Source organism: Myripristis murdjan, chromosome 8 (genome assembly GCF_902150065.1).
Source record: "Myripristis murdjan chromosome 8, fMyrMur1.1, whole genome shotgun sequence".
In the NCBI taxonomy this organism is placed as follows: domain Eukaryota; kingdom Metazoa; phylum Chordata; class Actinopteri; order Holocentriformes; family Holocentridae; genus Myripristis; species Myripristis murdjan.
In genome coordinates, this window is record NC_043987.1 from 28401280 (window position 1) to 28427496 (window position 26217).

At 41.4% G+C, this 26217-nt stretch overlaps 2 protein-coding genes across 2 annotated transcripts; one reads left to right on the forward strand and one right to left on the reverse strand.

Annotated features, from left to right (window-relative positions):
- Positions 1 to 922: 922 nt before the first annotated feature.
- On the forward strand, positions 923 to 2826 carry LOC115364021 (protein NATD1-like). Its single transcript, XM_030058428.1, has 3 exons — positions 923 to 1153; positions 1632 to 1750; positions 2211 to 2826. The coding sequence occupies exons 1-3, from the start codon at positions 994 to 996 to the stop codon at positions 2325 to 2327; spliced, it is 396 nt and encodes a 131-aa protein (XP_029914288.1). The 5' UTR covers positions 923 to 993; the 3' UTR covers positions 2328 to 2826.
- Positions 2827 to 7108: 4282 nt separating this feature from the next.
- On the reverse strand, positions 7109 to 13482 carry LOC115364054 (germ cell-specific gene 1-like protein). The gene is made up of 5 exons (XM_030058468.1): positions 13078 to 13482; positions 12199 to 12246; positions 10756 to 10908; positions 7757 to 7868; positions 7109 to 7541 (listed from the first exon to the last, which is right to left on the reverse strand). The coding sequence occupies exons 1-5, from the start codon at positions 13379 to 13381 to the stop codon at positions 7238 to 7240; spliced, it is 921 nt and encodes a 306-aa protein (XP_029914328.1). The 5' UTR covers positions 13382 to 13482; the 3' UTR covers positions 7109 to 7237.
- Between the last annotated feature and the right edge of the window lie 12735 nt (positions 13483 to 26217).

Here is a 26217-nt window from a genome sequence, read left to right on the forward strand (position 1 = left end):
ATTATTCAGTGTTAAATCAGCGTTGTGGCCACTTTTCCACATGTTTATACTACAATGTGAGGCAGGATGGGGGAGTGTTTTTTTTCTTCCAAGATATAATATATTTAGGTATTAATCTTACCTGTAAGAAGGATTAAATTAGCTTTATTTTCACGTCACGATGGGCTTAATATAGGCACATGGCAGGGTAGCGAAGCAAAGTTAAGCAACTGTATTACTATTACTATTCTCTGTGACTATTAACTGAAGCATACACTACAAATAGCCACTGTTGGATTGCAACTCAGAGCTGAAGATTTACTACAGACAAACATAACTTTGCAAAACTGGAAATAAGGCTGAGATGATGTTATTAACGGTCCTGTTCACAATACAGTTTGTTATAAGAGTGGGCTACATTTTCTATTCAGCTGTATATCCCGTGGAGTTTGAAGGAAAATTAGGTCAAACTGCAGAGTATGAATGTAATCAGACTGAATGAGTGGTATTGCAGTGTTTTTTCCACGGATTTTTTTTTGTTTGTTTGTTTGTTTGTTTGTTTTTTTGTAGATTTGGTGAAAAGGATTTCTTTGAGACTCTGGCTTCAGTCCAAATCCAGTCTCAGTAGGTGTTGCAGTTTAAGAATGGATTATGTGTATATTTATATCACTGTACACAATATGGAGAGTTGTGCTGTAACTGGACCTGTGGTAGTTAGTGTAACATGATGAAAACTGACTTCTGCTTTGGACACCGTGGAAAAAAACAATGTTAAGCAATGTTGATGGTAAATGTGGACTTTTTAAAGGCTGGCAGGAGTTGCTGAACATTTTTACATGTTCTAGTTTGCCCTTGTCTTGAATAGCGGTCACAGAAAGGTCATTTCATTATGTGTGCTTTGCTGTACAAAGTGCAATACACTGGCGCCCCCTACAGGTCATCTTTTATTACTTCCACTCAGTCTACATGGAGTTATCTAGGTAGTGTTGTATGAGGGCTACTTTTACTTTTTAAATGGCTTTTAAACTAGTTCCCAGTCTCACAGCACTGAAATCCATTCGCCAGTTTAGATGCTTTCCTGGTGCCTTCAGTGCTGTGACCTCCAGCGGCGGTGTAACGGTGAGACATGACCGAGAGAACCGGCGCTTCACCGTCAGTCTGGGCAGCGGAGCCGGTAAGCACATGGCCGCGGAGGGCGTTCCTCATGCGGGGGGGAACTGCAACCGGAGGTCGGCGCCAATTCACGGCCTGTTGTACATTGAAGCGATTTTTCTCCGATTGAGCTTAATTCCTTTCCAATGAGAGAGTCCAATATGAAATTATAAGAGCCACTCTCCAATTCGGCATACATAAAATCCACCTAAACACTGACTTGCTTGTTAAAACACCATCAAAATACACTCCATAGAGCGGTTGGGTGCACCGAGAACCACTTACAAAAAAATGAGATTTCCATGAAGTAAAGTCGTGATTGGTGGATTTTTTGCATGCCGAATTTACGCCTGAAGCTCAGTGATTAAAAGGTTTCAAGTCTTGTTCCCCTCCGTTTTGTATTTTTGCCACCAAGCAGGGAGATATTCAATCGCCGGATTTTTGAATGGAGCCTGGCGCGCCGCTCTCGGACTTGGTTGAGCGCTGTCCTCTCTCCGCAGGGCTCGGTGAATGTGCGGTGCTGCGCTACAGGTTCACCGGGGAGAAGGAGGTGGATCTAATGTCAACCAATGTCCCCGAGTCGTTCAGGGGCCGAGGTGTCGCTGCCGTGCTGTCGAAGGTGAGAAATAAGGGCCTTAACTGGGTTTGACCGAGCATGATATTTACTGCCATAATTAAACCTAATAAGACCAAATTTGATCTTGTCGTTTGGAATCCATTGAAATGCATTAGGAAGCCACAGTCAGGTTTTAAAAAAAAGTTTATCAGTGCCCCTCCTAAATGAGTTTGACGACCTGCATCTAACAAATTATAATAAATATGTCTGTTTAGTCATAGTTCACACTGTCCTCAGACATGTTAAAATACATAAGGTGGCTATAGGTCAAGCAAGCCATACTAATGTCTTAAAAATGTCTTAGTGTACAACTGCTCAGGATACTGTGAAGATATTGATTCACACCTAACATGATATCAGATAAACTGCTTCAATTTATCAGTGATATGATACGCATCAAGTTTAAATTTTTCCTCATTTTAAAGTTGTATGACTGTGACCTTTTCTCATTTTCCTTTTACAGGCTGCTATGGACTTTCTGGTTGATGAAAACCTCAAGGCTCGTGTTTCTTGCTGGTACATTAAGAAATACATTGAAGAAAACCCACAGCTGGGTTATAAAGACCTGGTCATCACCTGAGTGTGTTTAGAGACAGCAACAAAACTTAATTACATTACCTCAAGTCAACCAAAAACCTCATGTGTACGGGCCAAATGGAAGATATGTGTAAAATATGCTTGAAATGAGGAAGCTGTTATCTGCAGACTGATGATTTAAAGTGACTGATTGATTTAAACTCAAGATGTTCTTATGTAATTTTGGAGTTGAAGATGATGATGCTACAAGATGTATAAGACTGATTTTTAGGATGTTTTTTCTGAACTGTTTTTCATCAAACTGCATTTTTAAAATCATGTCTATGATATTTTAGTAATGCTTCATGAATACTCACAATTCAATAAGTAGATCCACTAGCTCTTCATGATGTCTGTTCAACCTGATATTGGAATATTTATATGTCATCAAGACCATATTGCAAGCTGTTTCATGCCATATGTTTGTTTTTAATATCTGCACATCAGCTGCCAAGTAACATTCACGGAAAGAATAATTATGTTAGCCATTATATGGCTTTTTTTTTTTTTTTCTTGATTTGTTTGTTGATAATTAAAACATAATTTCTTGTTTGAGCAAACTGCTGTCAGTGGATTAGTGTGCAGTTGGTCCTGTTAGGCAGAGATAAAACTAATGATGCCCCAATGGAAAACTGGATCTCTGCATCTTAAAAATAAAGGTACAGTGAAGAATAAAATAAGCAATTGTTAATTCCAGCCCTTAGCAACATTTTAAGTGGACATTTATTATAGAACGTATGAAAAAGATAATGTGTACAGAATTAATTTGTTCACCTTATCAAGTACTCAAGATGGAGGAATAATATAAAAAGTGACAACGCACAGCAGGTTCTCGCCATAACAATCAGGACATGCTTATAGATGGACATCACATAAACGCAGAAAAATTTCCAGAAATATATGCTGAGTCATGAGCAGAGATTGAATGTGCAAAAATATGTGTAGGTGGGCAAATATGTCAGCTCAGAAATGGACTTGTCTGGTGCGCAGGAATGCAAAAAGCAGTTTTATACAGAGTCAATTGAGGCCTCCTACCTCAGCCATCGTCTAATTGGCTGAGGCGGTTCAGGCAGGAAGTATCCGTGAGTCTGAAGAGTAGAAGCACAAAAGAGTCCCCAAGACGCTCCGTGTTGCAGGTCGGGGTGCTGATGACGCAGAGGCTGAAGATGCTCCTTAGCTACAGCAGCTTATCGTAGCGGAGGTGGGAGGTGGTGTTGCAGATGGAGTTTAGTCCTAATCGTCCCTGCTGCTGTTGCCCAGGTTCAGTCCAACAGCAAAGCCAGACATTTTAACCGTTTCTCAATCTTTACTGCATCCACCGGCCATTCCTTGGTGGCTAATGCTGATCCTCAGACTCTGCAGGCACACACTGCTCTAACGGTGAACAACTGCAGCCTGCTGGACCCTAAATAATCAAAAGTCATGGCATTTTAAAGTCTAGCTTAGGTCCAGACAGGGAATGTAGTGAAGTTAATTTCTTGGAACAAGCCATGGAATGTCAAGGTATTTTGTCAGCCTCAATTTCCCCTGTTGTTTGGACGTGTGGACGATCCCGAGAGGATGGAAACGTCTGATCTGATGAGGTTCTAGTTGTGAGTTTGAGACAGAGTGTGGGATTCACTTCATGATTCTTGCTTTCAGCCTCAGTTCAAAAATTCAGAAACTAATCACCCAACATTTATTATCCATTCACATTATGTTCACATCCTTCATTGTACCTGAAAATAAGACATTGAGTACATTGCTCATAGAGTATGAAGCAATAATAAACTTTAACATGACCTCTGAATCCTGTGTTTTGAATGCTGAAAAATATTGAAATTCAGCATTTTAGTCCTGGAAAGTCAATGAAATTTTACATTTGACACAGAGTGGGAGCCTTGTGAATGGGTTCTGCAGAAATCAAACATGGTTCTCATTGTTTCCTAGCCTCTCCAGCTGGGAATAAGCCCCATGGAGTTGGTAAATGACAGCGCCATCCACACCTATGCATATTTCAAATGGGAAGAGTCAGGTCAGGCTAGTATTTACAATGGGTCTGAAGTGCTGGAGGACCAGGCTTTCCAATGTCTCCATTATGTGCAAAGTGCTTCCAGGCTGTGCGGTGGGGAACATGGGAGCTCTCTATCCTGCCTCAGGCATGGGTTTAATAGGGATTGAAGAACATCTGCTAGTGGACTGGCACATGCTATGGGCACCTTGAGGCTGATGCAATCAAGGCTCTCTTTGGATGTTCACTGTGTGGTAAAACTTTCTCAAACAAATGGCAAAATGGGTTGCACACCACATTTTTTTATTGTGACAATGTCAGCGTTTTGAACTGAATCTTCATCAAGGCATGAATATGGGTCAGTTTGAAACCTGTATGTCACCGGTCCAGCTCCAGACTGCATGTCAACATGATATTAGATAAGAGATTTAGCTATCTGACTTCCACATTTGGAGGCCATTTGTCATGGATAGTGATTCTGCTGTCCAAATGTAGGGCATCGGAATAATGTATAATGTCTTTGACTTGTCTAATGGGAGTATTCATGACTTTGACTTGCATGTTTTCATTTCTGTGGGAGAAAATGGGGTTAAAGTAGTTGCTGACCATGCACCTCATTGGGTTTGCTGCATCACCTCCACAAGACGATTGATGTGCCCCCTTTTTGAGACATTACTGGTCAATAATGGGAGCTGGAAGAGAGAGTAAGTCCTCTGTGGAGCTCTGTTTGGAGAATCTACATGTTCTGCACCTGAGGGGGTAGCTGGCCTGCTTCCCCTTGGCCCAGGTCCACTTTGTCCTTGGCAAGAGTTTAGGGAAAGATCCTGCTGGTGAGCTGTGCAGGATCCAAGACTGATTCTTTATTGGGTTCACAGAGAATCGTGACAAACACTTCCTCAGCAAACCGTAGGGTTTCCCCTGGCCTGGAGGAAAAAAAAAAACCTTAGAACAGCAATCTCACTGCTTTGGGAACTTTGATGGATGCACCTATGGATTAGTTGAGGTGTAGACTGGCGTTTTATTGAGATTTAACGCAATCATTTAGATTTTTTCTGCACAAGGAGCAGCTCTGCCTACGAGAAATATTTGTAGATCTATAACATCAGTGCTCTGCAATCTCAGGTCACAGCAATTTATGACTTCTTCAGCTTGAAGTCCTATCAAATGTCAATAGGCTGGTATAAAAGCAGCCTAAACATAATTTACTAGATGAGACTAAAGATTGGCAGTGTTGTTTACTGGGTAAAGCAAGAGATGACTAAAGCCTCAGTAGCGCCTCCCATGCTATAAACATATGCATGTTCTACAAGGTGTTCTGGAAAAAGCCATGCATGAATTGTCCAGTATAAGTGTTTTGCTTCCATTGTGAAGCATCTTGTGGAATCAGCTTGGGTGAGCATACCATTCCATTAAAAGCACCATCATGCTTTAATTTACATCTCAAGTTTAGTGATAGACTGCGTGATCAAAAGATGCACAAAACGTATTTCTGTGTCGTTCTGGAAACTCACCAGCGCAGAGTCATTCTCAGAACTGTGTCACATACTTACTTTACTCTTCCAATAGATGTCAGTCTTCCTCCACTATGGGCAGTCTTCGCTTGGGTTGCAATGTGGTTCAGGACTGGCAGTGTTGGATTGTTATCTAAAATTAGAATATCTTCAACACACCCCTGTGTGAACCAGTCAAATCAGGTGAGAGTCATAATCATCAAAGCTGACATCGGTAAATCCAGGGAAATTGAGCAGATGTACAAAGTATTGATTTAAAATTGGATGTGTACCAAGTGCAGAATCAAAGATGATTTGGACAAAAGGGAGTGAATCCAAACGTCTTACGAAAGGTCTTATGAAAGCTGACATCTGTAAATCCAAGGAAACTGAGCAGATGTACAAAGTAAAGTATTGATTTAAAATTGGATGTGTACCAAGTGCAGAATCAAAGACGATTGGGACAAAAGGGAGTGAATCCAAACGTCTTACGAAAGGAGCTCTGAACAGGGGCAGCGTTGGCTTTTGGGTTTTCTAAAATTAAAATCCAACACTTGCACACATGTAGTTAACATATTGTGGAGTGTCTTCGCTTGTTTACTCTGTTAAAAGTGAGAAAAATAAAAATAAGTTTCTCACAAGCATATTTCGATATGTGTTTGCAAACAAACAGAAATGTGTTGTCCCTGCTAAGTAGTGATCATCCATATAGCAACAAGTATTGGCTGATCTTCTCAGCTCCATATGAGCTGTATGGTAAAAACAAGCACAGACACAGCTTGTAGACAACAGCTTGTCCCATCTGTTCCCGAATAAACAGTCATGATTTTCATAGTCATGGTCTTGGCTCCAGACACATAGGATGCACTTTTTGCCAACAAGCATAGTCTAATCACTTGGCGAGCTTTGGAAGTGTTATGGCATATAGCTCTATAAATGTACTCAATGAATGTACTCAAACTGTAATGTCTTCTATCATCCGCTGAGTTTCTGAATCAGTACAGACTCATTGTCCCTCTTAAAAAGTAGGTTACAAAAGTTTTGATGCAGCCCAGGTCTTCAAAGCCTAATTCAATAAATAATTGCATGAACTGAAAATGCTCATAAGGGTCCGTCTTGCAGCAGGAGCCTTTACAATCCTGCAGCTCACAACAGCTGAATTTCAAGACCCTCTTCCCTTCCCTCAGCAAATAATATCACCCGGAGGGATGAGATGAAATGCATGTTGTGTCAAAGCGGTCATATTGCGTCCAGAAAAAAGATTGTCAGCCTTGTTTCACAGACACATTTTAATGTGTAGCAAGGACCCAAACAAACAAAAATATTCTCCTGTATTAGAATTTTAAATCCAGGGACAAGACTTAATCTGTGTCCAGGAAATCAACCCTAAAAATGGTCCAGTGGGTTACGGGGTCAGGGTCGGCAACCACATTTTTAGCAGTACGCCTCCCCTTGCTGATCTGGTACGCCGTCCATTTCAATCACATAGGTCGTGCCGCTGGGTGGTTTGTGCCCGTTGACCAGCGACTCTAGCGGCGCCTCGGCTTCAGCGGGCACAGCAGTCAGGTACATATCCCACATCTGCTCCGGGAGGTCCAGCTCCATCATTTTCTGCTTGATCCTCAGGTTCTTCTCAATGTTGCGCCGCTTGTATTTGAACTCTATGATGGTCTTGGTGTATCTGTTCAACGCCGTCACCGCAGAGCCCATGCAGGTGCCGAAGGAGCCCCACGCTAAGCTGAGAAAAGAGTCAGAACTAGTTTGCAATGGGTGTGATAAAAGCCACAACTTATTCTGCTGTACATGTGAGATCTTCTACTGCATCTCAGTATGATCAAGTCCTATCAAATGAGCCTGGGTAGTGATTAGTTTATGCATATTTTGTTGTGTGTCTTCACTTATCTGTTTGGAATGAAGCATTGCTTGTATAGAAGATGAAGGAGGTGCACTTACACATAAGACCAGCTGTAGTCCCAGGTCTTGGGCCTCCAGTCTTCTGGCCCCATAGCTACAGCGAGCTGGAATATGGTGGTGAACATCATGTGGGCCACCATCCCACAAAGGCCTGAGAACAAGAGCAAATCGGCGTGAGCACTGTGCAGTCAAATGTAAGCCACTGAAAATATATGAAATCCCCCAGCAAGTGTTTCATCCATTAGCACTTAACAGTGTAGTTTGGTGTTTGATTAAACTGCAGTGTGGTGCTGGGAGTTTTATGATCAAGATATAATGTGTGCATTTAATGTTTGTGCCTTCATGGCAGCAGAAATAAATGAGTGGAACTTAGGCCGTGGTTACACACCAGTGAAGCCAGACCATAAGCCGATGTAGTTTATATTGAGTTCAGATCTCAGTGAGGTGTGGACAGCATGTGGGCACAATCTGGAGAATTTATAATTACATATAGTGGAATATATCTATGTGGGAATATATCCGATCTTTGACACATATGACACAAAAGTCACAGAAAAGACAAGTGTAACCACGACCTCAGACACAGGCTGGCCTTCGTATTCTTGTAAATTAGGAGGAAATATTTACTGACATGACAGTTTCTTTGCAATTTAGCCAGAAGACAGAAAGTCAAACCCTGAAACATGTTCTTACGTTCATCTACAGGCTTTGCTGAGCCAACATTCAGACAGACAGACGACAGCGAGGTGAGCAGGGCTATCCATGACTCTTCTCTCCCTGCCGGCTCCTGGCTCTCTCTCAACCAACAGTCTGCCTTTCTACAGCTGGCTTTCTTGGGATTAACGCTGAACAACGGGGGGGATGGGGCTCAGGGGATGGGGATAGGGGAGTGGATGGGATGGGATAGGGTGGGAGGGGGCCTCCTCTGGGCTGGACTTGCCATGGCCCAAAACCGCTGCCCCACTTCCAATCCGATTAGTCCGCAAACCAGCAAATCCTCCGAGGCAGCGAGTGGACGCTGCACAGACCTCTGCTCCTCAGGCTGGCTGGCGGCGCAGCAGCCCGGGCGGCGGCCCTCACATCCATCAGCCCGCCCGACCCGCTGCAGTGACGCTGCTGCGAGTGATTTTGTGTATAAAAATATGTCTTTATCACAGGGTAATGTATGCAGGATCCACCGCGCTGCTCGGTATGGATTTTAAGGAGAATATCTTTTTGTGAACAGATTTCATTGAACAAAATCAAAGCATTATAGTTCACTGAAATTATTCACCCTTTTGTGACAATTTCAAATGCTTCAGGAGAAAATTTATGGAAGTCTGAGCCTGAGCTTCCCTCACTGAGCTGCTGCGACACAACCAGACACAGACAATAAGCAGCTGTTATCAAAGCTGTTTGGAAAGTGCAGCAGTTTGAAGGATGCACAGCGTTTCACATTCACATCTCTCTCTCTCTATAAATATGTATACGTGTGTGTGTGTGTGTGTTATCCACAAAACACACTTTAAATACTTTAGGCTTTTTTTTTCTTCCGTGCAACCATTACTCCAAACACCATGTCTGTCAATCCAATGAATTAATCCAGATTAGAGATTAGTATCTGTCGGCTAACGTACTTAAGTGTATTGTTTTCACTGAGATTAAGTGGCAAGATTCCACTGTAATTGAAGCTTTCACGCCTTTCACTGGTCTGTGGCAGCCGACCGCGGCCGTCGTCTTTCAGAGTAAAAGTCCTTTTTCCAGGTGACAGAGCTTCTCTGGGGGCAGAAATAATCTCAGCGGTCCAGTAAAATCTCAACAGGCGGCGCTGTTTTTTTTTTTTTTTTCACTCACAACAGTAGCATTCATGGTTTTGTGAGAATGGCTAACTACCTTGCCTCGGTAGCCGATATGAATAGTTTGGACTTGAATGGTAAGATACTTTTTTGTTTATTTGTTTGTTTGTTTTCGGGTTCTGGAGGTAAAAGTCCCATTCCCATTTGCCACAGTGAATGTAATAACTGGCTATAAAATATTACCCTTCGTTTATTCCTGACGCTGATGCGGAGGTGCTGCATTGCCAACAATTCTTTAAACAAGATCCACCAATCAGATAGTTGTTGCCATGGTGACAGGAGTGGTGTCGAGTGTGTGTTTGTCGTTGCTAGGATGATTTCGAGTCAGATATTTTGTGTTGTTGTTTAGGTATGAGGAGAGGAGTATTCATTTTTTTTTTTAAATCTTAAATACAGTTTGCACACAGTCTTGTATCTTGCACGTTTTAAAAAATGTTTATATGTTGTTGAAATACTGATTTTTTTAAAAAGTCTACCAGAGAAATGAACGGGACTTTACGCCTGGAGCCTGGCTGCCAAAAAAGTTCCAGCTGTACAGGCTTCATAATATTAAAGTCAAAATTTGATTTTTTTTTTTCAATATGTCAACCGATTTTCTTTACTTTCTTTCCTTACCACTGTTCAACAATAAAATCAAAATTATTTGCTAAATTTAGATTTTTTCGGGTATTTTTATATCAAAATTTCATCACTTCCTCTTCCTGGAAAAGGGTGCATCTTCACTGATGATGTCATAAAGAGCAACATGAACAAAAATGGAAAAAACGTGTCAAGTCCCACCCCAATAATCAGTTTCAACAGGAAATACATCAAATTAAGAAAAGCAAAATGCTCTCAGAATGTCCATTCATTTCAATTTTAATGCCCAGTTTTACCTCAGTCATCATTGTTTAGCTAGAAAAATTAGCTATTTTTGGGCTCCACCCATTTAGGTTCAATCCAGCCAATGAGATTGTTTGTGCCTCTGAAAAATGATTATACAACTAAAACGCCAATCTGTTCCCAAATCAGTCCCACCATCGTCCTCTGTCCTACAACACTGAGCTGTGCAGCAGCTTCATCACAGCAGGGGGAGGTGGGCATCGTCTGCTCTTATTCAAAACCAGAGTTTTCTACACCCACGCAAGGATCACTCAGTATCCACGGAGTCTGAAAGAAAAACTAAAGCTCAAGAGTGTCAAGCTCTCGTCTACGCAGCGTTACCTGACAGGGCGGTGCACAAGGCAGCGAAGGCATTGAGCTTCAGCTTGTTCATGACGCTGAAGCAGGGACACTGCTCCAGGGTCATCAGAGCCCCGCCTGTGAAGAGCAGGGTGAGGTACAGACTCTCCGCCACGATACACAACCACAGGACCCCTGGGAGCAGAGCAGAGAGAGAGAGAGAGAGAGAGGGAGGGAGGGAGAGACACGGCGACAGAGATGAGTTGTGTTGTCCTCATAATGCCTTGTCCCTGGAGAATAATCCCACTTGTGTGAAGGCAGATGTGTATCAGAGGGGTGGACAGGAGCAGACCTGTTGCCGAGGGTTCCTCCCGGCCTAATCTGCCCTGTCCTGATGGAACTACCTGATCCTACAAGACCGGACGGATTTATGAAAACAGGACAGCGGCAACTCGGGAGATGAAAGTGGCTCCTGACATGTAATATCTCACCGTCTGGGACAGAGAATGAATCCCTGCGGCGGCGAGCTCACAGATAAAGACGTTTTCTCTGCAACCGTAAATGTGGCAACAACCTCTCTTCGTACATTTGACAACACCGCTGTGTAAACTCAGCTCAGTCAAGTTTTTTTTTTTTTTTCCCCACCGGTGCTACTCATCAGTTTCATTTACAAGAATAATCCTCAGAGTCAAATTTATGTATTAGAGTACCTTTAATGCACTTTAAAATCATGATTTATGCAAAACAGTTTTTAAAAGTAGCTGCATTTGTGTGCTATCCAACCCTTACCGAATTAGTGAGAAATTTCTATCATGGACGTTTTGATTAATCTTTGGATTCATTTGGAAAACAGACCTACTTTGTATAAATAGCATATTCTCAACATTTCCAATATTAAAATATGCTCATAGAAAAACCTAACCTGCAATAAGACCTAAAGATGCAATAAACTAAACTCAACAAAGTTAATACCACCAGCAGCTGGACTGTCAAACGATGCAGTGGGAAGTTGTGAGCTGCTTTTATTTATGCAGTTAAAATTATTTTCCAGTTTTGTTTGTGCTGCTCATGTCAACTTAATGTGAGGTATTTTTGTTGTTTTGTGTTATTTTGTTTTGAGCAGATTGTAAGGCAGAGTATTGTAGCATAAGATGGTACTTGAATTTTACACCTTTATCATCTTTCCACAACTAGATAACCTGACAGGAAGCTTCTCCGGGCATTTTTTTTTTTTTTTTTTTAGTGGTTTCTTTCTTTCAATATGAGTGGAGTTAAAATAAATGTTGAAATTTAGTGAATTACCCCTTAAACCAGTCATATTACAGTGGAGCACTCCCTCCTAGAATACATCATCATGAACACTTTGTCACAAGTTGAATGATATGACTTTTCTAAATCCAAATTTCAACATTGCAGTATTTCAATGATGTCATATTGTCACTTTTTTTTTTTTTTCAAATGTCATGCTCTCATCATTTCACCAACCTCTTTCGTGTTCAGGTGCAATTTCTGAGAAGTCTCTGCAGTCAAACCCTGTGATGAAATAAAAAAAAAAGTAAAATTTATTGTTTTTTTTTTTTTTTCAGCGCAGTAAAGCTGTTCAGTGTTTTAAAAAAATGGAGGTACAATACATGTAAAATACCGGAAACGTGCTCAGATGCATGAATATTTTTGTTTGTATTTATAATCAAATCATCATCATTTCTGGTGTTGTAAGGATCATCAGTGATACAAAGTCACACTGACCATTATTGTTGGTGATAACTTCATATGTGGTCAATTTAATATCTTTAGATGCTGATAATGACATTCAAAAGGCTTTTATTCTTGTGTTTTTGTTTCTGAAAAAATGACAGCAGCCTCCTCTAACATTCACTTCCTATATGTCGGTGCAAGTCAACAGAGAATCAAACACTTTGTCTCAAAGTTGCACGCAAATCCCTGGAAGAATTGATTACTTATTCTGAATATTAAAACAGCTTATGGGAGAAAACGGGATGGTTTGCATGCAATGCTGAGGTTTTAATCTGCCATTGACTTGCACTAGCATGGCTAGGCTACACAAAACATCTCACTTGTCCTAAAAGGGCGATTGGTTAAATTGATTGATAGGTGTTTGTAGTAACCCCCCTTACATGAAGTATCGTCCATTATCACCTTATTATTATTTTTTTTTTAATTATGCGGCCACATCTAAAAAGCAACCCTCCTGCAATATCTCATGAGGTGAAAATAAATAACATTACATCATTATTATTATTATAGCTAAACCACAGATTGAAAAGTGCTTCCTCCATCCTCACTTCCTGTCTCTTTTTGACACCCAGCTCACGCCAAACAGGCACAATCATCCGGCCGTCTCACCGTTCATGTCGGCGGCCTGCTCACAGGAGAAAAATATGCCCGTGTGGAACTTCCTCATGAGGAACTTCTCCTCCCCGGACTCAAAGATGTACTGGACCAGTCGGCTGTCGTTGACGTTGGAGCTGTTGAAGCGGATGCAGAACCACTGCTTGACCTTCACCGGCGGTCCCGTGCACAGGGGCTTGACCACCTTCCTGGTGCCCTCACACCAGTAGCTGGTGGTCACCGCTGATAAGGCAAACGCAAACGCCACAAAGTTGAGGGTGAGCGCCAGGGAAGCCCGCCGACCGCGCTCTAGCCTCATGGTCGAGGCCAGGGCGAGATGAAATGAAATGAAAAGGCAACTAATCCTGTAGCCACCGTCCCAGATATATCAAATCTTCATAATCTTGTTGTTTTGGAGGTTCCTTGGGGAATGAGGAGAGCGCTGTACACGCCGTGCCATCGGCTCTAAGGGTGCGCTGCTGCCACCTCGGTTGAACGAGTCATTCTCTCTCCTCTTCCATTAAAACAATAGAATCCCACGCCAATCCAGCGCCTCTTGGTTTTTCTCTGCTTCATCTGAACTCTCTCGCTCCTCGCTCTCTGCCGCTTGTCCAACCCCATCTCGCTCCTCCCCCTCCGCAAATCTTTGACCGCAATATTACCTATTACAAATGGCAAATTATATCCAAGGCCTTCTGTGAGCATTTAATAAACAAAAGATTACTTCAAGCTTAGTTTATAATCTGGCACAATATCCTTGCAGTTGGCGTTTCCCTTTTTCCCCCCTCCATGTTGTATCTCAAAGCAATCGCAGGCATAGAAATCAGATCAAACACATGCTTTACAAGTCGCTGACCTGTGACATAATGTGCACACTCATACAAGGATGAGAATCAAGTCATAGTGTGTGTTTGTGTGTGTGTGTGTGTGTGCATGTAGGGTAAATCTGTTCATGTCTGACAGCCTGCTGACGTAGAGTGTATTGTGCAAATGATCAGCAGGAAGGATGCAAAGGAGACAACAGGGAAACATATGGGTCATCCATGTCAGATCATCAAATGGGTGTCACTGTGGCGACTCAGATTTCAATGACATTGATCCCATAGTTAGAAAACCACGTTTACCACATTATGGCATTATTTTCAGCTTTAGCAGGGCAGTAACTGGAATGGGTTCTTAATCCAGACATTCTTTCTATTTATTTTAGTTTTAGGAGTGAAAATAAATAATTAAAACATACTAGATCTAACCTTGTGACATATCTTGGTTCTGAGAGAGTGGTCCCAATAAGGCACAGCCTGAAAAAAAAATCAAAGTTTGGTCCTCAGTCGCTCCAAACGCTTATATTTTAGACAGAAAGCAACAACAAAATCTGATTTAGCACCTTTCATTTAGTAAATATCCGAAATTTCATTACTCTAGGATGAAAATTAATAAAGTTACAGCACATTGAAGTTGTGCCAAAATACAAGTTGTCAACTGAAGTTAGCCGAAAACTGATGAAACTCACATGGCATTACCTCACTTTAAAAATTCATCAAAAATTCTATTTTGGTCAAAAATAGCTGAAATTAGGAATTTGTTCGTTTCAGATATAGCTTTATCAGATGTGAGATTTTCTTAGAAATTCCCGAGGTTATGGTGACAAATGGATGAAAATTCTGATGCTCTGACATGGAATGACCCATATGCTACTTATATGATAAAATCATTGGAGGATGTTGCAAATGCTTCTTCATCGTTGAGGCAACTCCAGAAGAGATAGCGTCTTTAGCTGATGGCGCAGAAGCATTGCTACAGCGTTACGCAGAGGGCTTTTTACTCTAACCAGGTCTTACCAATTTGGCATGAATCAGCTGGGCAATCAAGATTTTTCAATGAATTTGCGGAGCACGTGCAGGAAAGAAATTTCATTTTCTTTGTTTTTCCACCGCCCAAGCACGGGCCACACTGGTTCCAAATTGGTTCCAGGCAAGCACCAACTTCAAGCAGGGGCTAAACAGGGGCAAGAGAAAGAACCGATGACGAGACCCACCACGTCATTGGTGGGCGGGCTTACAGACCCAAACAGGAACAGCGAACACTATAAATGTATAGCTAAACGGAGTCGTCATTCGTTCCGACCACGAATACGACGGGTAGCCAGCAATAATTGTGTTTTTTGCCTCTGGATCGCAATGTAAGCTTGTAAAGACACGAGCAGAATTTGCATCGCTACGATGGGTTTGTCATCCATGTTGATTATTGTGATTCCGAGCGAGCGTTTTACGCTGATGTAATGACGTGGGTCTGACTTGGCTCCGCTTGGCTCTTGGCCAATGGAAAAGCGAACCGGTTCCTTGTTGGAATCAGTTAAGCACTGGCTCTAGCACCAGCACCGAACTACCACCAGGTTCTTTTTGGTGGAAAAGGGGCAAGAGCGTGGCTCTCAGCAGAAATCTGGGCACAGTTCATTCACAAAAAAAAAAAAAAAAAAAAGAAATGACACTATTCTCACCCAACTATCGTGCTTAAATCAAGGGTAAGTTTGAGTAAAAGACAACTGGACGTCCTCTCCAAAGTTAAAGCACAGCTCATCATCGCACCACCCACAGTATATGAGCGAGTGCACCATTTCCTAATACAAATGCAATTTAAGATTTAAGGAGATTTTGATGGAAATCATGTAGGCTTAATCCACATTATCCTACAGATATTACAGAAACAAAAAACATAAAGCACACAAATGCAGTAATATTAAGATGCAGATTTTCAAGTTGAATTTGAGGCATTTATTTTCATTTTGCTGTAACACTGATATCTTTTAGTAATATACTCAAAGCTGTGTGTGAGCAGACAGAGAGGCGGCACAAACCCTGAAGTGCAGCATACACAGCACATTTTTTCATGTAATCATGACATGAAAATAAAAACTCTGACTGTTCCCTCAATCATAGCAGTGCTGTTATGTTATCTCAGCCTGGACCAAATCAAAAATACACCGAATGGAAAATATCAAGCATTAGTTGAGTGATGCAACCTTAAAAATCCCAAGCTTACCAAGGTACGGTATTTCAGCAAATGTCCGGATTATCTTTTATTTCAGTCCCTTAATGCCAAATGAGCACCACCACACACACTAACCATCCATATTATGCTTTAAACAATTTGTCTGAAAGCCTGAATATCTGGAAATATTAAGAGACCGGCCCTTTCTCGAGTCCAAACCCAAGAATCCATGGCCAAGTTGAATAACAACCTCATCTCTCCTTAATAAAGCCGATTAGAGATGCAGAATAAACCGCTTTGATACGGCGATTTATAAGAGATAACAAACATAAAGCCACTCAACAAGAGCAATAAGAGCATTTTCAAGTGTTTTCAGATGGCGTGAGAATTTTGTTCATTATATGTATATACTGCTTCATGACAAGTTTATTATGTTTCAAATGCAGGAAACTTGAAAAAGCTGTTTCCAAGGTATACGTTCTTATATTATATGCCTAATAACTCTGGGTTTTACCAAAGCATGGCAGCGCCTGAAACTTTATGTCACGGCTGGACACGAAATTTCCTCTTGAGCATTGGCTGTGGTGATGGAGATGATCATTAGGGCATCAAACTGGGTTGTGGGCGGTAACTCGTACATGGACGCTATGACAAGTATGACTTGAATAACGCCCAACAAAACGGCTGCTTGCCAAACTGAATAACATCCAAAATGATATTGCATAAGCCTGTCAAAAAGCCTGGGGGCACGGTAATAACAAACTTTACAGACAAAGTGCAAATTCAGGGGTTAAGACGGGACGTGTTGAGGGGTTTGGGGTCCATAGATACCCCTTTTCCACCAAAGCGGTTCCAGGGCTGATTCGGAGCTGGTGCCTGACTTAGCACCAGTTCTTTGTTTTTCCACCGCCCAAGCACGGGCCAAACTGGTTCCAAACTGGTTCCAGGCAACCACCAACTTCAAGCAGGGGCTAAACGGGAGCCAGAGAAAGAACCGATAACGCGACCCACCACGTCATTGGTGGGCGGGGTTACAGACCCAAACGGGAACAGCGAACGCTATAAACGTATAGCTAAACGTAGTCGTCATTCGTTCTGACCATGAATACGATGGGTAGCCGGCAATAATTGCGTTTTTCGCCTCTGGATCGCAATGTAGGCCTGTAAAGACACGAGCAGTATTTGCATCGCTGCGTCAATTTGTCGTCCATGTTGGTTATTGTGCTTCCGAGCAAGCGGTTTACGCTGACATCATGATGTGGCTCTGACTTGGCTCCGCTTGGCTCTCGGCCAGTGGAAAAGCAAACCGGTTCTTTGTTGGAACCAGTTAAGCACTGGCTCTAGCACCAGCTCCGAACTAGCACCAGGTTCCTTTTGGTGGAAAAGGGGCAAGAGAGAGGCTTGCTAACTAGTGCTATAGTCTAATACAGGGCCACTCAACTTAAGATGGCTCAAGGGCCACTCAGCAAAATTCAGCTGTGTCCAAGGGCCGCAAGCTAAAAATGTCTGTCCTATTTTGGACGTTTAAACAATAATTTTGTCACAGGATACATGACTAGTCTAAAAATTAATGACACATACAGAAAACAGCTACATTTCCATACAAGGCCAAACCTCGTTGTGTCACACCGCCTCCTGATCAGGTTACGTTTCAAGGGGAACGTATTTTTGTCGTGCGTTACGTTTGTTGGTAACTTATCACACGAAAGTTTTTAATCCCCTAGTTTCATGGCCGCACTCGGAGGCAGGTGAGGTGGCAAATGATTCAGCAACCGACTTTCATCCAAATGAGTCCAACACAAAGTGATAGTGATGTTCGTTTTTTTTTTTTTTTTTTCAAATTTTGCCTTTCGTTATCATAACCGAGTGATTTTTTTCCCCCTAAACCTAACCTTTCTCTAACCTTAACCAAGTACTTTTGGTGGCTAAAAGTGAAAAAAAAACGGCTAAAATGCCGCCCGAGATGATATGCAAAATATGTTGACCAGAAATATGTTTGTGAAAGAAATACACATAATCTACAAAGAAAAAAAATGCAATAACCCATAAACGTAATTAAGAATGCTGTATGGCAGGGGTCGGGAACCTTTTTGACTCAGAGAGCCATAAAAGCACAATTTTTGGAAATTTGTTTCAGTGAGAGCCATATAATATATTTTAAGACTGAATTCAATTAAATGTGAGCATAACAAGCGTCTTAATTTATTCTTTTAAATAATGTTGTTATAATACTCACCAATACTCGTCATCTTTTTTTCTTTTCGCCATCTTCTCCGTCGAAGGGTTAGCTTTGAGCTAATGACCGAGCCAACTGATGCAAAAGGGGGCGTGTACCTGTGCACCCAGCAACGGCCCAGTAACGGCCAACGTAGGCTATTATCATCCAATTAAAATAATAGACAATCGCTCATGCAACTGCAACTCTGAACAAGACATGAGCAGTAGAAAATCGATGGATGGATTTAAACAAACGATAATATTTTAAAACCCGAAATCTGCGAGCCAGATGTTATCATCAAAAGAGCCACATCTGGCTCGCGAGCCATAGGTTCCCGACCCCTGCTGTATGGGAATGTAATTGTTAGGAAACAGGGTTGAATCTGCACTCTTCCTACAAATTGTTGCTAACTGTATCTACTCAAGCAGAGCACATAAACGTGTCACAGGGCAAATCCAGCAGTGTGTGTGTTGGTGTGTCAGGCACCAAGAGCAAATATCAAGGTGTGCCAAATAAACAGGACCTCAAGCTAAGCAGAGCAAATATAAACGGAGCGTGCAGACAGGAGGAAGTTTACCTCGGAGCGATCGCTGAACAATTTAGGGCATTTAAGATTTGATTTATTAGAGGAGCAAGTTACAGTGCTCTGCTGCATCCCCAGCCTGTGGCTCGGTGTAGCCTACACCCAAATTTAGTCTTTGCTCAAAACTGCACAGTGCTTAAACATGATGCTGTCAGGGCGAAAAGTTATTTATTCATTTTTCTTTTTGTTCCAACGCGGATTGACTGGGTGACATAAGCTGACATATGGACGTGTCTCGCAGCAGCAACCAAGAGTAAACAACAAGACAGTCATTTTTCACCCGTTAGGAGGGAGAGCTCTTCATCAAACCCGACAAGGAGGAGGAGACAGTGAAGAATCATTTGGTTGGCGAACAGGCACAAGTTAATAGAGCTTGGTCGGGCTGCAGACTGAAGTACATGAACAGATGCAGGACTGATACTGTTCTCTGACAGTCAGTCAAATCAGCACGCCTGATGCAGAGTCGACATGGTAGATTGCCATTTTGTAGGCATACATTGTTCTTGCTAAGGCACAAATTCAGACACACGGATTAGCAGCTGGAGCTCAGTAGCCAGACTGGGTGGGAGATGTATTTACATTTCAAGGAACTGATCTTTCACTACCGCCATTATGAGCTTTTGCCAGGCCCAAAAAGCAAACTGCAAAGAACAGCTAAACAGAAAATGATCATTTTAGAAGGAGGTGGGACAATCCTCTCATAACTTCAGCAGGAGTTTTAGATGTAATTGTTGGAATAATTGTTCAAGGAGTGATTTTGAAAAGTAATTTTTGGTGACAAGTAAGCTTTCACTGTTGTCTTTGCTTTTCTAGTTGTTGGAATTGACAGCAAAGATGCCAGCTAGTGTGGATAAATCCTAAACCAAATATACCAATGCTCATACGGACAGAACTGACTCCCATTGTCCTTGTAATAAAAGTTGGAGTTGGAGTTGCAGAGCTCACAGATCCCCTTGCTAGAAAGTAGAAAGTGTTTGGAAATGATGAGGAGTTTCTTCATGTTGTATTGTGTAAAGACAGATGTGAAAACACCGTGGAACATCCTGTGAGCACGCTTTTTTCAGGCTCAGCCGCCTCAGCAGCATCACCGGAGGAGAGACTGTGAGCGAGAATAAGTGTAGTGTTAGTAAAGTCAACGTTTATGCACGCACATGGATCCACGGTGACTTCGCAGCGCAAGAGCAGAAGAAACTTTTACCTCCGTGAGCTCCGAAATTAGAGGCAACCGACAGAAGTGCAAAAGGTCCGAGCTGCAGCGCCCCGATAATATTCATGCGACTATGGAACGATTATATAACAGAGAAGTGGGGGAATAGAAAATATAAAGGGCTACTGTACTGAGAGAGGAAGAGATTTTTTTTTTTTTTTTTTTTAGAGTAATTACAGAGCGAGGGAACGTGAATCAGAGCGGTGACACTGACATGAGCTTGAACTTTTACACAGAATAGCCTTTACTTTAAAAATAACTCCCTGGCCAGTCGTCCTGGGTCACCGTGACCAAAATGTCCAACTCCTGTTCAAAGTAGGAAATGCATATAGTTAAAAAAAAAGAGTAAAAGTTATGCATTTTGTCTTTGTTAAAGTGCACATGTGTGTCTTTTCAACATCATTGTCAGGTCATGCACTCCTGTGACGTGTGGGGCTTTTTGAACGGGAGTTTTGGAGCCTGCATGCCAAACTCTCCGCTTTTTAAATTCATGCAATAGCATAGTTTGAAATAACATATATCATGGTTATTACACATTTCAGTGCATTCAATAATTCATGAACATTCTTTGAGAACAAAAGACGATCTTTGTGTTTGGCTTTCCGCCTCTTGTGCTCTACATCGACTCTCTAGTTTTTATGATTTTCCGTGTTATTATTGCAGATTAATGCACATATTTCAATGCACATAACACAAATATTTTTGTTTATGTATTTATTTTGCAGATATTTTTAAATGCACATATTTGTGATCATATCTCTGATCACGAAAGCCATTATAAGTCATTATAAGTCTTCAGTATAGCACCATGCTGAAAAGGTCAGAGGTGAATAATAAATAATTCTGTTGACGTCAATGGATATAAAGGCTTATGCAAAGCTAACTGTGTTTTTTATTTTTTATTTATTTATTTATTTATTTATTTATTTATTTATTTTGCATGCAGCCTCAAAACCCATCTCAGTTCATCTTGAAATGAACAAACGAACACCAAATGCAACAACAGTCGACATTAGCACCGTACACAGTTTACAGGCATGTATTTCAGACTCCATTCGTTTTCCGCTTTGGGCTGGAAACCGGATGATGGACCCAGAATCCCTCAATGTGGCATAAAATCTACATCACCCCTTCACAGGTCTGTCGGTACGGGATGTGGGTTACCTAAAATAAATTTGAACAGTCATCAAAAAATCTGACATGAGCAGCAAATTCAGAGCTGAGTCACGGCGGCCTGCGAGTGTGAAGTTGTGTTTGGGAAAGAGTTTTACATCCACAAAGGAGCTGAATCGATGCTTAAAGGGTTTGTTTTTGGGGGCGAGGTTGTCATTTCTCTGTCCGATACCACAAATGTGACAGCGAGCACGCCGGATTATTCAGCCGCAGCGACCCACTAAGTCTCTTTGTGTCTTGTGGCCAGGCAGAGATTGTCCTGCCCTTTAATATCGACGTGAACAGAGGAGGAGTGAGTTATGAAACGGTAAGCCTCTGTGGTGCGGCGAATCCCTCCTGAGAGCGATCCAGTTTACGTAACGCATACCTGCCGTTCATTTCAGATCGAATCGTCCCTGTAATATCAGAGCGTCCGGATGACAGATGTGAGATTTGGATGCCTCTGTCTGCGTGGCTGTAAATGTGTAATGACAACGTAAAATCTTATTTGCTTATGTAAAAACTCCACGCGGCCTTTTGGAAGTCCAACGTCGGGAGGTTTCCTTAATCTCTGGTTTTCGCTTTGGTTTCAGGTCGTCGCTCCTCGACCGGGAACAAATGTCTGACTTTGTGGGGATTAAACGTGTGCAAGGAACAGCGACGGGTCGAAGAAAATGAAGTCAGAGAGCAGTTTTAATGTTTTAATTTAAAGTTATATTAAATAATAGCATGTGCATTTTTTTTTTTAACGTAAAATGAGCAGCTGCAATGTGAGATTTGTTTCTGTGGGTCACTGGGTTGGTGGGTTGGAGTATTTTTTAAATGAGAAATGAAGATATGAGGAGCCGTGTCATTAAAATTAATCTGCAAGATATTAGCAATAGGGATGAGAATCACTGGGTAACTGGGTACAATACTATCACAATATTTTACCCACGATAACGATAGAATCATGACATAGGCGATTCTGCAATATGAAATATATTGTAAGATACATCAGCTGTGATACATCTTCATATCTGTAACTGAAGAGGAGAAACTGCCCTGGAAAAGGCAAAAAAAATGTGATAATTAGGAATCCTTACTGCCTGAATTTATTTACAATTATCTACACAAATAAATTGTTTGTGTTTTTGCCTTCAAGCAGATGCTAAATTATAGGTGGTAGAGTGCTTCCAATACAATTCTTGGTATGTGTGAAATATGCATCAACAGCATCAGTGGCATACATACACCACCTCGGCTGCATTAAGACTGGAAGTGGTTTGAGGCGAATTCGCGACAATAGTCTGCAAGGGGTAATGTGGACACCAACTTTAACATGAACATACGCCCAGGGAGCAAATAAGGCCTCATAGGAACTCAAATGTGCATCTGTGTAAATGAAGTTGAAAACTTAAAATATCGCACCACAAGTGCATTGATAATGTATCATGATACACTGCATTATCGATGTATTATCCCACTCCTAGTTAATAGACTTCCTCAATAGGAAAGAGGGAGGAGACTAAGGCACTTATGTAAGCTCGCTCAAATTAAATGTTAATATGCAACTGAACTCCAGTCTATATTTCCTCTTCATAGGCTTCAGATGGTCGTTAATGGCTGCTGCTGTTTTCCCAGCATCAACTGTTTTTGGAAGTGTGTCCCTTTATTTTTGCTGTAACCCTCGAACATGACTACACAACTTTACACTGTGCATGTGTTTCACCCCGTCGGCCCCACAGGGTCGGAGACGGGGCCTGGGGTTCAGCTCTGTGTCAGACCCTGATCGACCGAGGAATCAGGGGTGGACTGAGGCTGTTGGAAGGGCAGGACGGGGGGTCCCAGTGTGCAAAAAGCTACAATGCATGATGAAATAGTTCTCATCCTCAATTAGATTAACATTTTCATTAGGTGATCCAGATTAAAAGAAAATGATGAGAAAATACTCAACTTTTCATTCACAAACACCTTCGAAGTAAAACAGAGGCTACTACTAACGTTTGTACACACACGCATACACACTCTCTCTCCCTCTCTCTCTCTCTCTCTCTCTCTCTCTCTCTCTTGTAAGGGCTCCTGACCTACAGCACCACATCACATTTTATCTTCTCCATTAGAGGAGCACCTGATGTATTATAATCTATTGTTAGTATTTATTTATTGCATGAAGGGGCACCCTAGTGTTTTTTTCTCATATGAAGGGAAGACAATCAGGCACTTGCTCTCATTTTTGGCAAACTAGGTGTGTGTGTGTGTGTGTGTGTGTGTGTGTGTGTGTGTGAGTAAGGTCCTCCTCTGCCACTTCCACTTCTCTTCCACTTAAGCGCTGAAACCACGAACATCCTACAGATGAACATCCAAATTCGCCACATTTTCAAATTCAAGAAATAAGTCAAGTAATCTGACAAGAGCCTGGTGAGAGTGAACGGTATCTCTTATTCCTATCACAATTTTTTTTTTTTTTGTCTTAACTTTCAGTTTTGTACAGCCAAGCTGCCATGAACGAGGAAGCAGGACTGATGTGTGTGTGTTTACAAATGAAGCCTGAGCTCTCAACACCCCCTAGTTGTCAGGAAGGTTATTATAGTTCACTGAAACTAAAGTAAGAACTAAAACAAAGTGTGGAAAAAAAAAAAAAAAAACACATTTTAATTAAGTGAAATAAAAACTGGTTGTCAGAAATTGCTCAGTGCATCATCGCAGTGAGGTACAAGCAATGATTTCCAAATCAAAACTGCGCGGACTGTCCCTTTAAACAGCCACAGGGTATGGACTATATGCTGCAGTGTTATGACCTGCATGTCATTTTGTTTGCCATCGTGTCAGACTTAATCTGCCTCTGCGGCCTCTCGCTCAATCCCTGACGTATGAAAGGAACTGATGGATTACTGGAGGTTAATGGGGTGGACACAGTTGATTCGGCCGGCTCAGCCGAACCACCGCCTCCAGCTGAGACACACCCAGCGCGCACACACACACACACACACACACACACACGCCCTTACGCACATACAAACACATGATCGAGACATAGAGTCGTGTAAAATATCGGTCAAACGCTTTCCCTGTGACGAGTCAGCGCCTAAAACAAAGTGTCTCCCTCGATAAGGCATGTTCCTCTCAATAACCAGTGACACCAATTTAAATTTAACAAAGAAATAACAAGAAAAGGAGAATATTAATCACCAGCAGCAGCCATGTTGAGATTGTAGTTACTTTAGTATACAGATAGAGCTCTTTCTTTTCATGCAAGCCATGTTAGAAATCATTTTTTTTTTTTTTTTTTTTTAAATGACACAGAATGGGGGTTTGCATATTAAGAACAATTTGTGTTGGGGTGGTTCATAAGTTCAAAGCAGCTTTAGTTAAATCAGGAAGTCTGTTCCAGTTGAGACAAACCAATTGGCCCCCTGACCCTCCTGACGCCTGTCGCTGTATCCTTCTCACCCGGGGTGTTTGCCGGGATCTGTGTCAGTGATGCCATTTTTGATGGTTTGTTGACATTTTTTGATATATATCTATCTATATCTATATCTATATCTATCTCTCTCTCTCTCTCTCTCTCCCTCTATATATATCTATATGTATATATATATCTATATATCTATATAGATATAGATAGATATATATACATATATATACATATATATAGATATATATATACATTTTTTTTTTTTTTTTTTAATGTAATCAAATTTTGAGGTGGGATTCTCCTATAAGCCCCTAGGGGTTTTCTGTATCACATCTGCACAATCTATTGTTATTTCATCTTTGTTCTGATGTTTTGCTTTTATTGTGCAAAAAATAAAAATAAAAAATAAAATAAAATAAAAATTTCCTCCACCTTGCTCCTATGTTTTTTTTTTTTTTGTTTTTTTTTTTGCTTGTTTTTACTCTCAGTTGCAGTTCACGCTAATCAAAGGCAATCTGAATTATGTCTCGGCTGTGAATCATCACTACAGCGCAGGCTTTTCAGGCTTTCTTTCTTTTTTTTTTTTTTTTTGCAGTTACTCGGTATTTAGAGCACGGCGAGGGGCCACCCCGTCCTGTCTCCGCCAAGCCGCCCCTCTCTCTGCCGTCGCACAGCACACACACTCGTCCCGATGCCTTAATTACCTTCACTCTCCACGGGGCAGGCACCACTGCAGCAGATGGTCTTGTAATCTGGCCTGAGACTATTACACTGGAGACACAGATAATCTCATCCCATTGTAGGGGAGCGGCCCACGCCACAGCCTCAAAGCGACCCCCGCCCCCCCTTCCACCCCCCCTCCTGTATCCGGCCCTGTCTGAATCCTCACTGCTCCTTTTTTTTTTTTTTTCCTCTTTTTCTGCCGTCTAATTGCTTGGCCTCATTTACACCGTACCCAAACAAAAACACAACCAGCAACCAATAAAAACCTATAATACACTTTTTTTTTTTTTTTACATGTATGTTTGATTCAGTTTGTTTTATCTTTCATCTACTCCTCCTTTCATAGAGTATTTTTCTATGAATTTTGAGTTTTTGGCTTCAGATCTCATTATAAAATCTCATTATACACTTCTTTTTTGCCGTGTGTGTGTTTGATTGTGCGCTTTTTATCTTTCATCACCTGTTTCGTTTACATTTACTTTCATGGCATACATTTTGTGAGTTTTGTGTTTTTGGCTATGTGTCATAAAGCATCATTAGAATAAAACGTGTAAACAGTGAAAATAGATAAATACACTGATTTTATGTGCTGACAACAGTCTGATATGTAAGATAATAATTTGTCAAAATGTGATGAATTGTCCCTCTAAATGCAGCAGAAATGTAATTAAGGCTTAAATAACGTTATTATATTAACATGTATTTGTTAATTTATTAGGACTGCATCACAGTTACTGGCAGATAAAAATAAAAATATTCTAGGTTGCACCCCTCATGTGTGTGTGTGTGTGTGTGTGTTCCCTGATCTGCGCCCTCAGTATTTTAACTGGAAAGAGTACAATAACACTATTGCTGACAGTATTTACTGTTCAGTATTGTTTAATCCA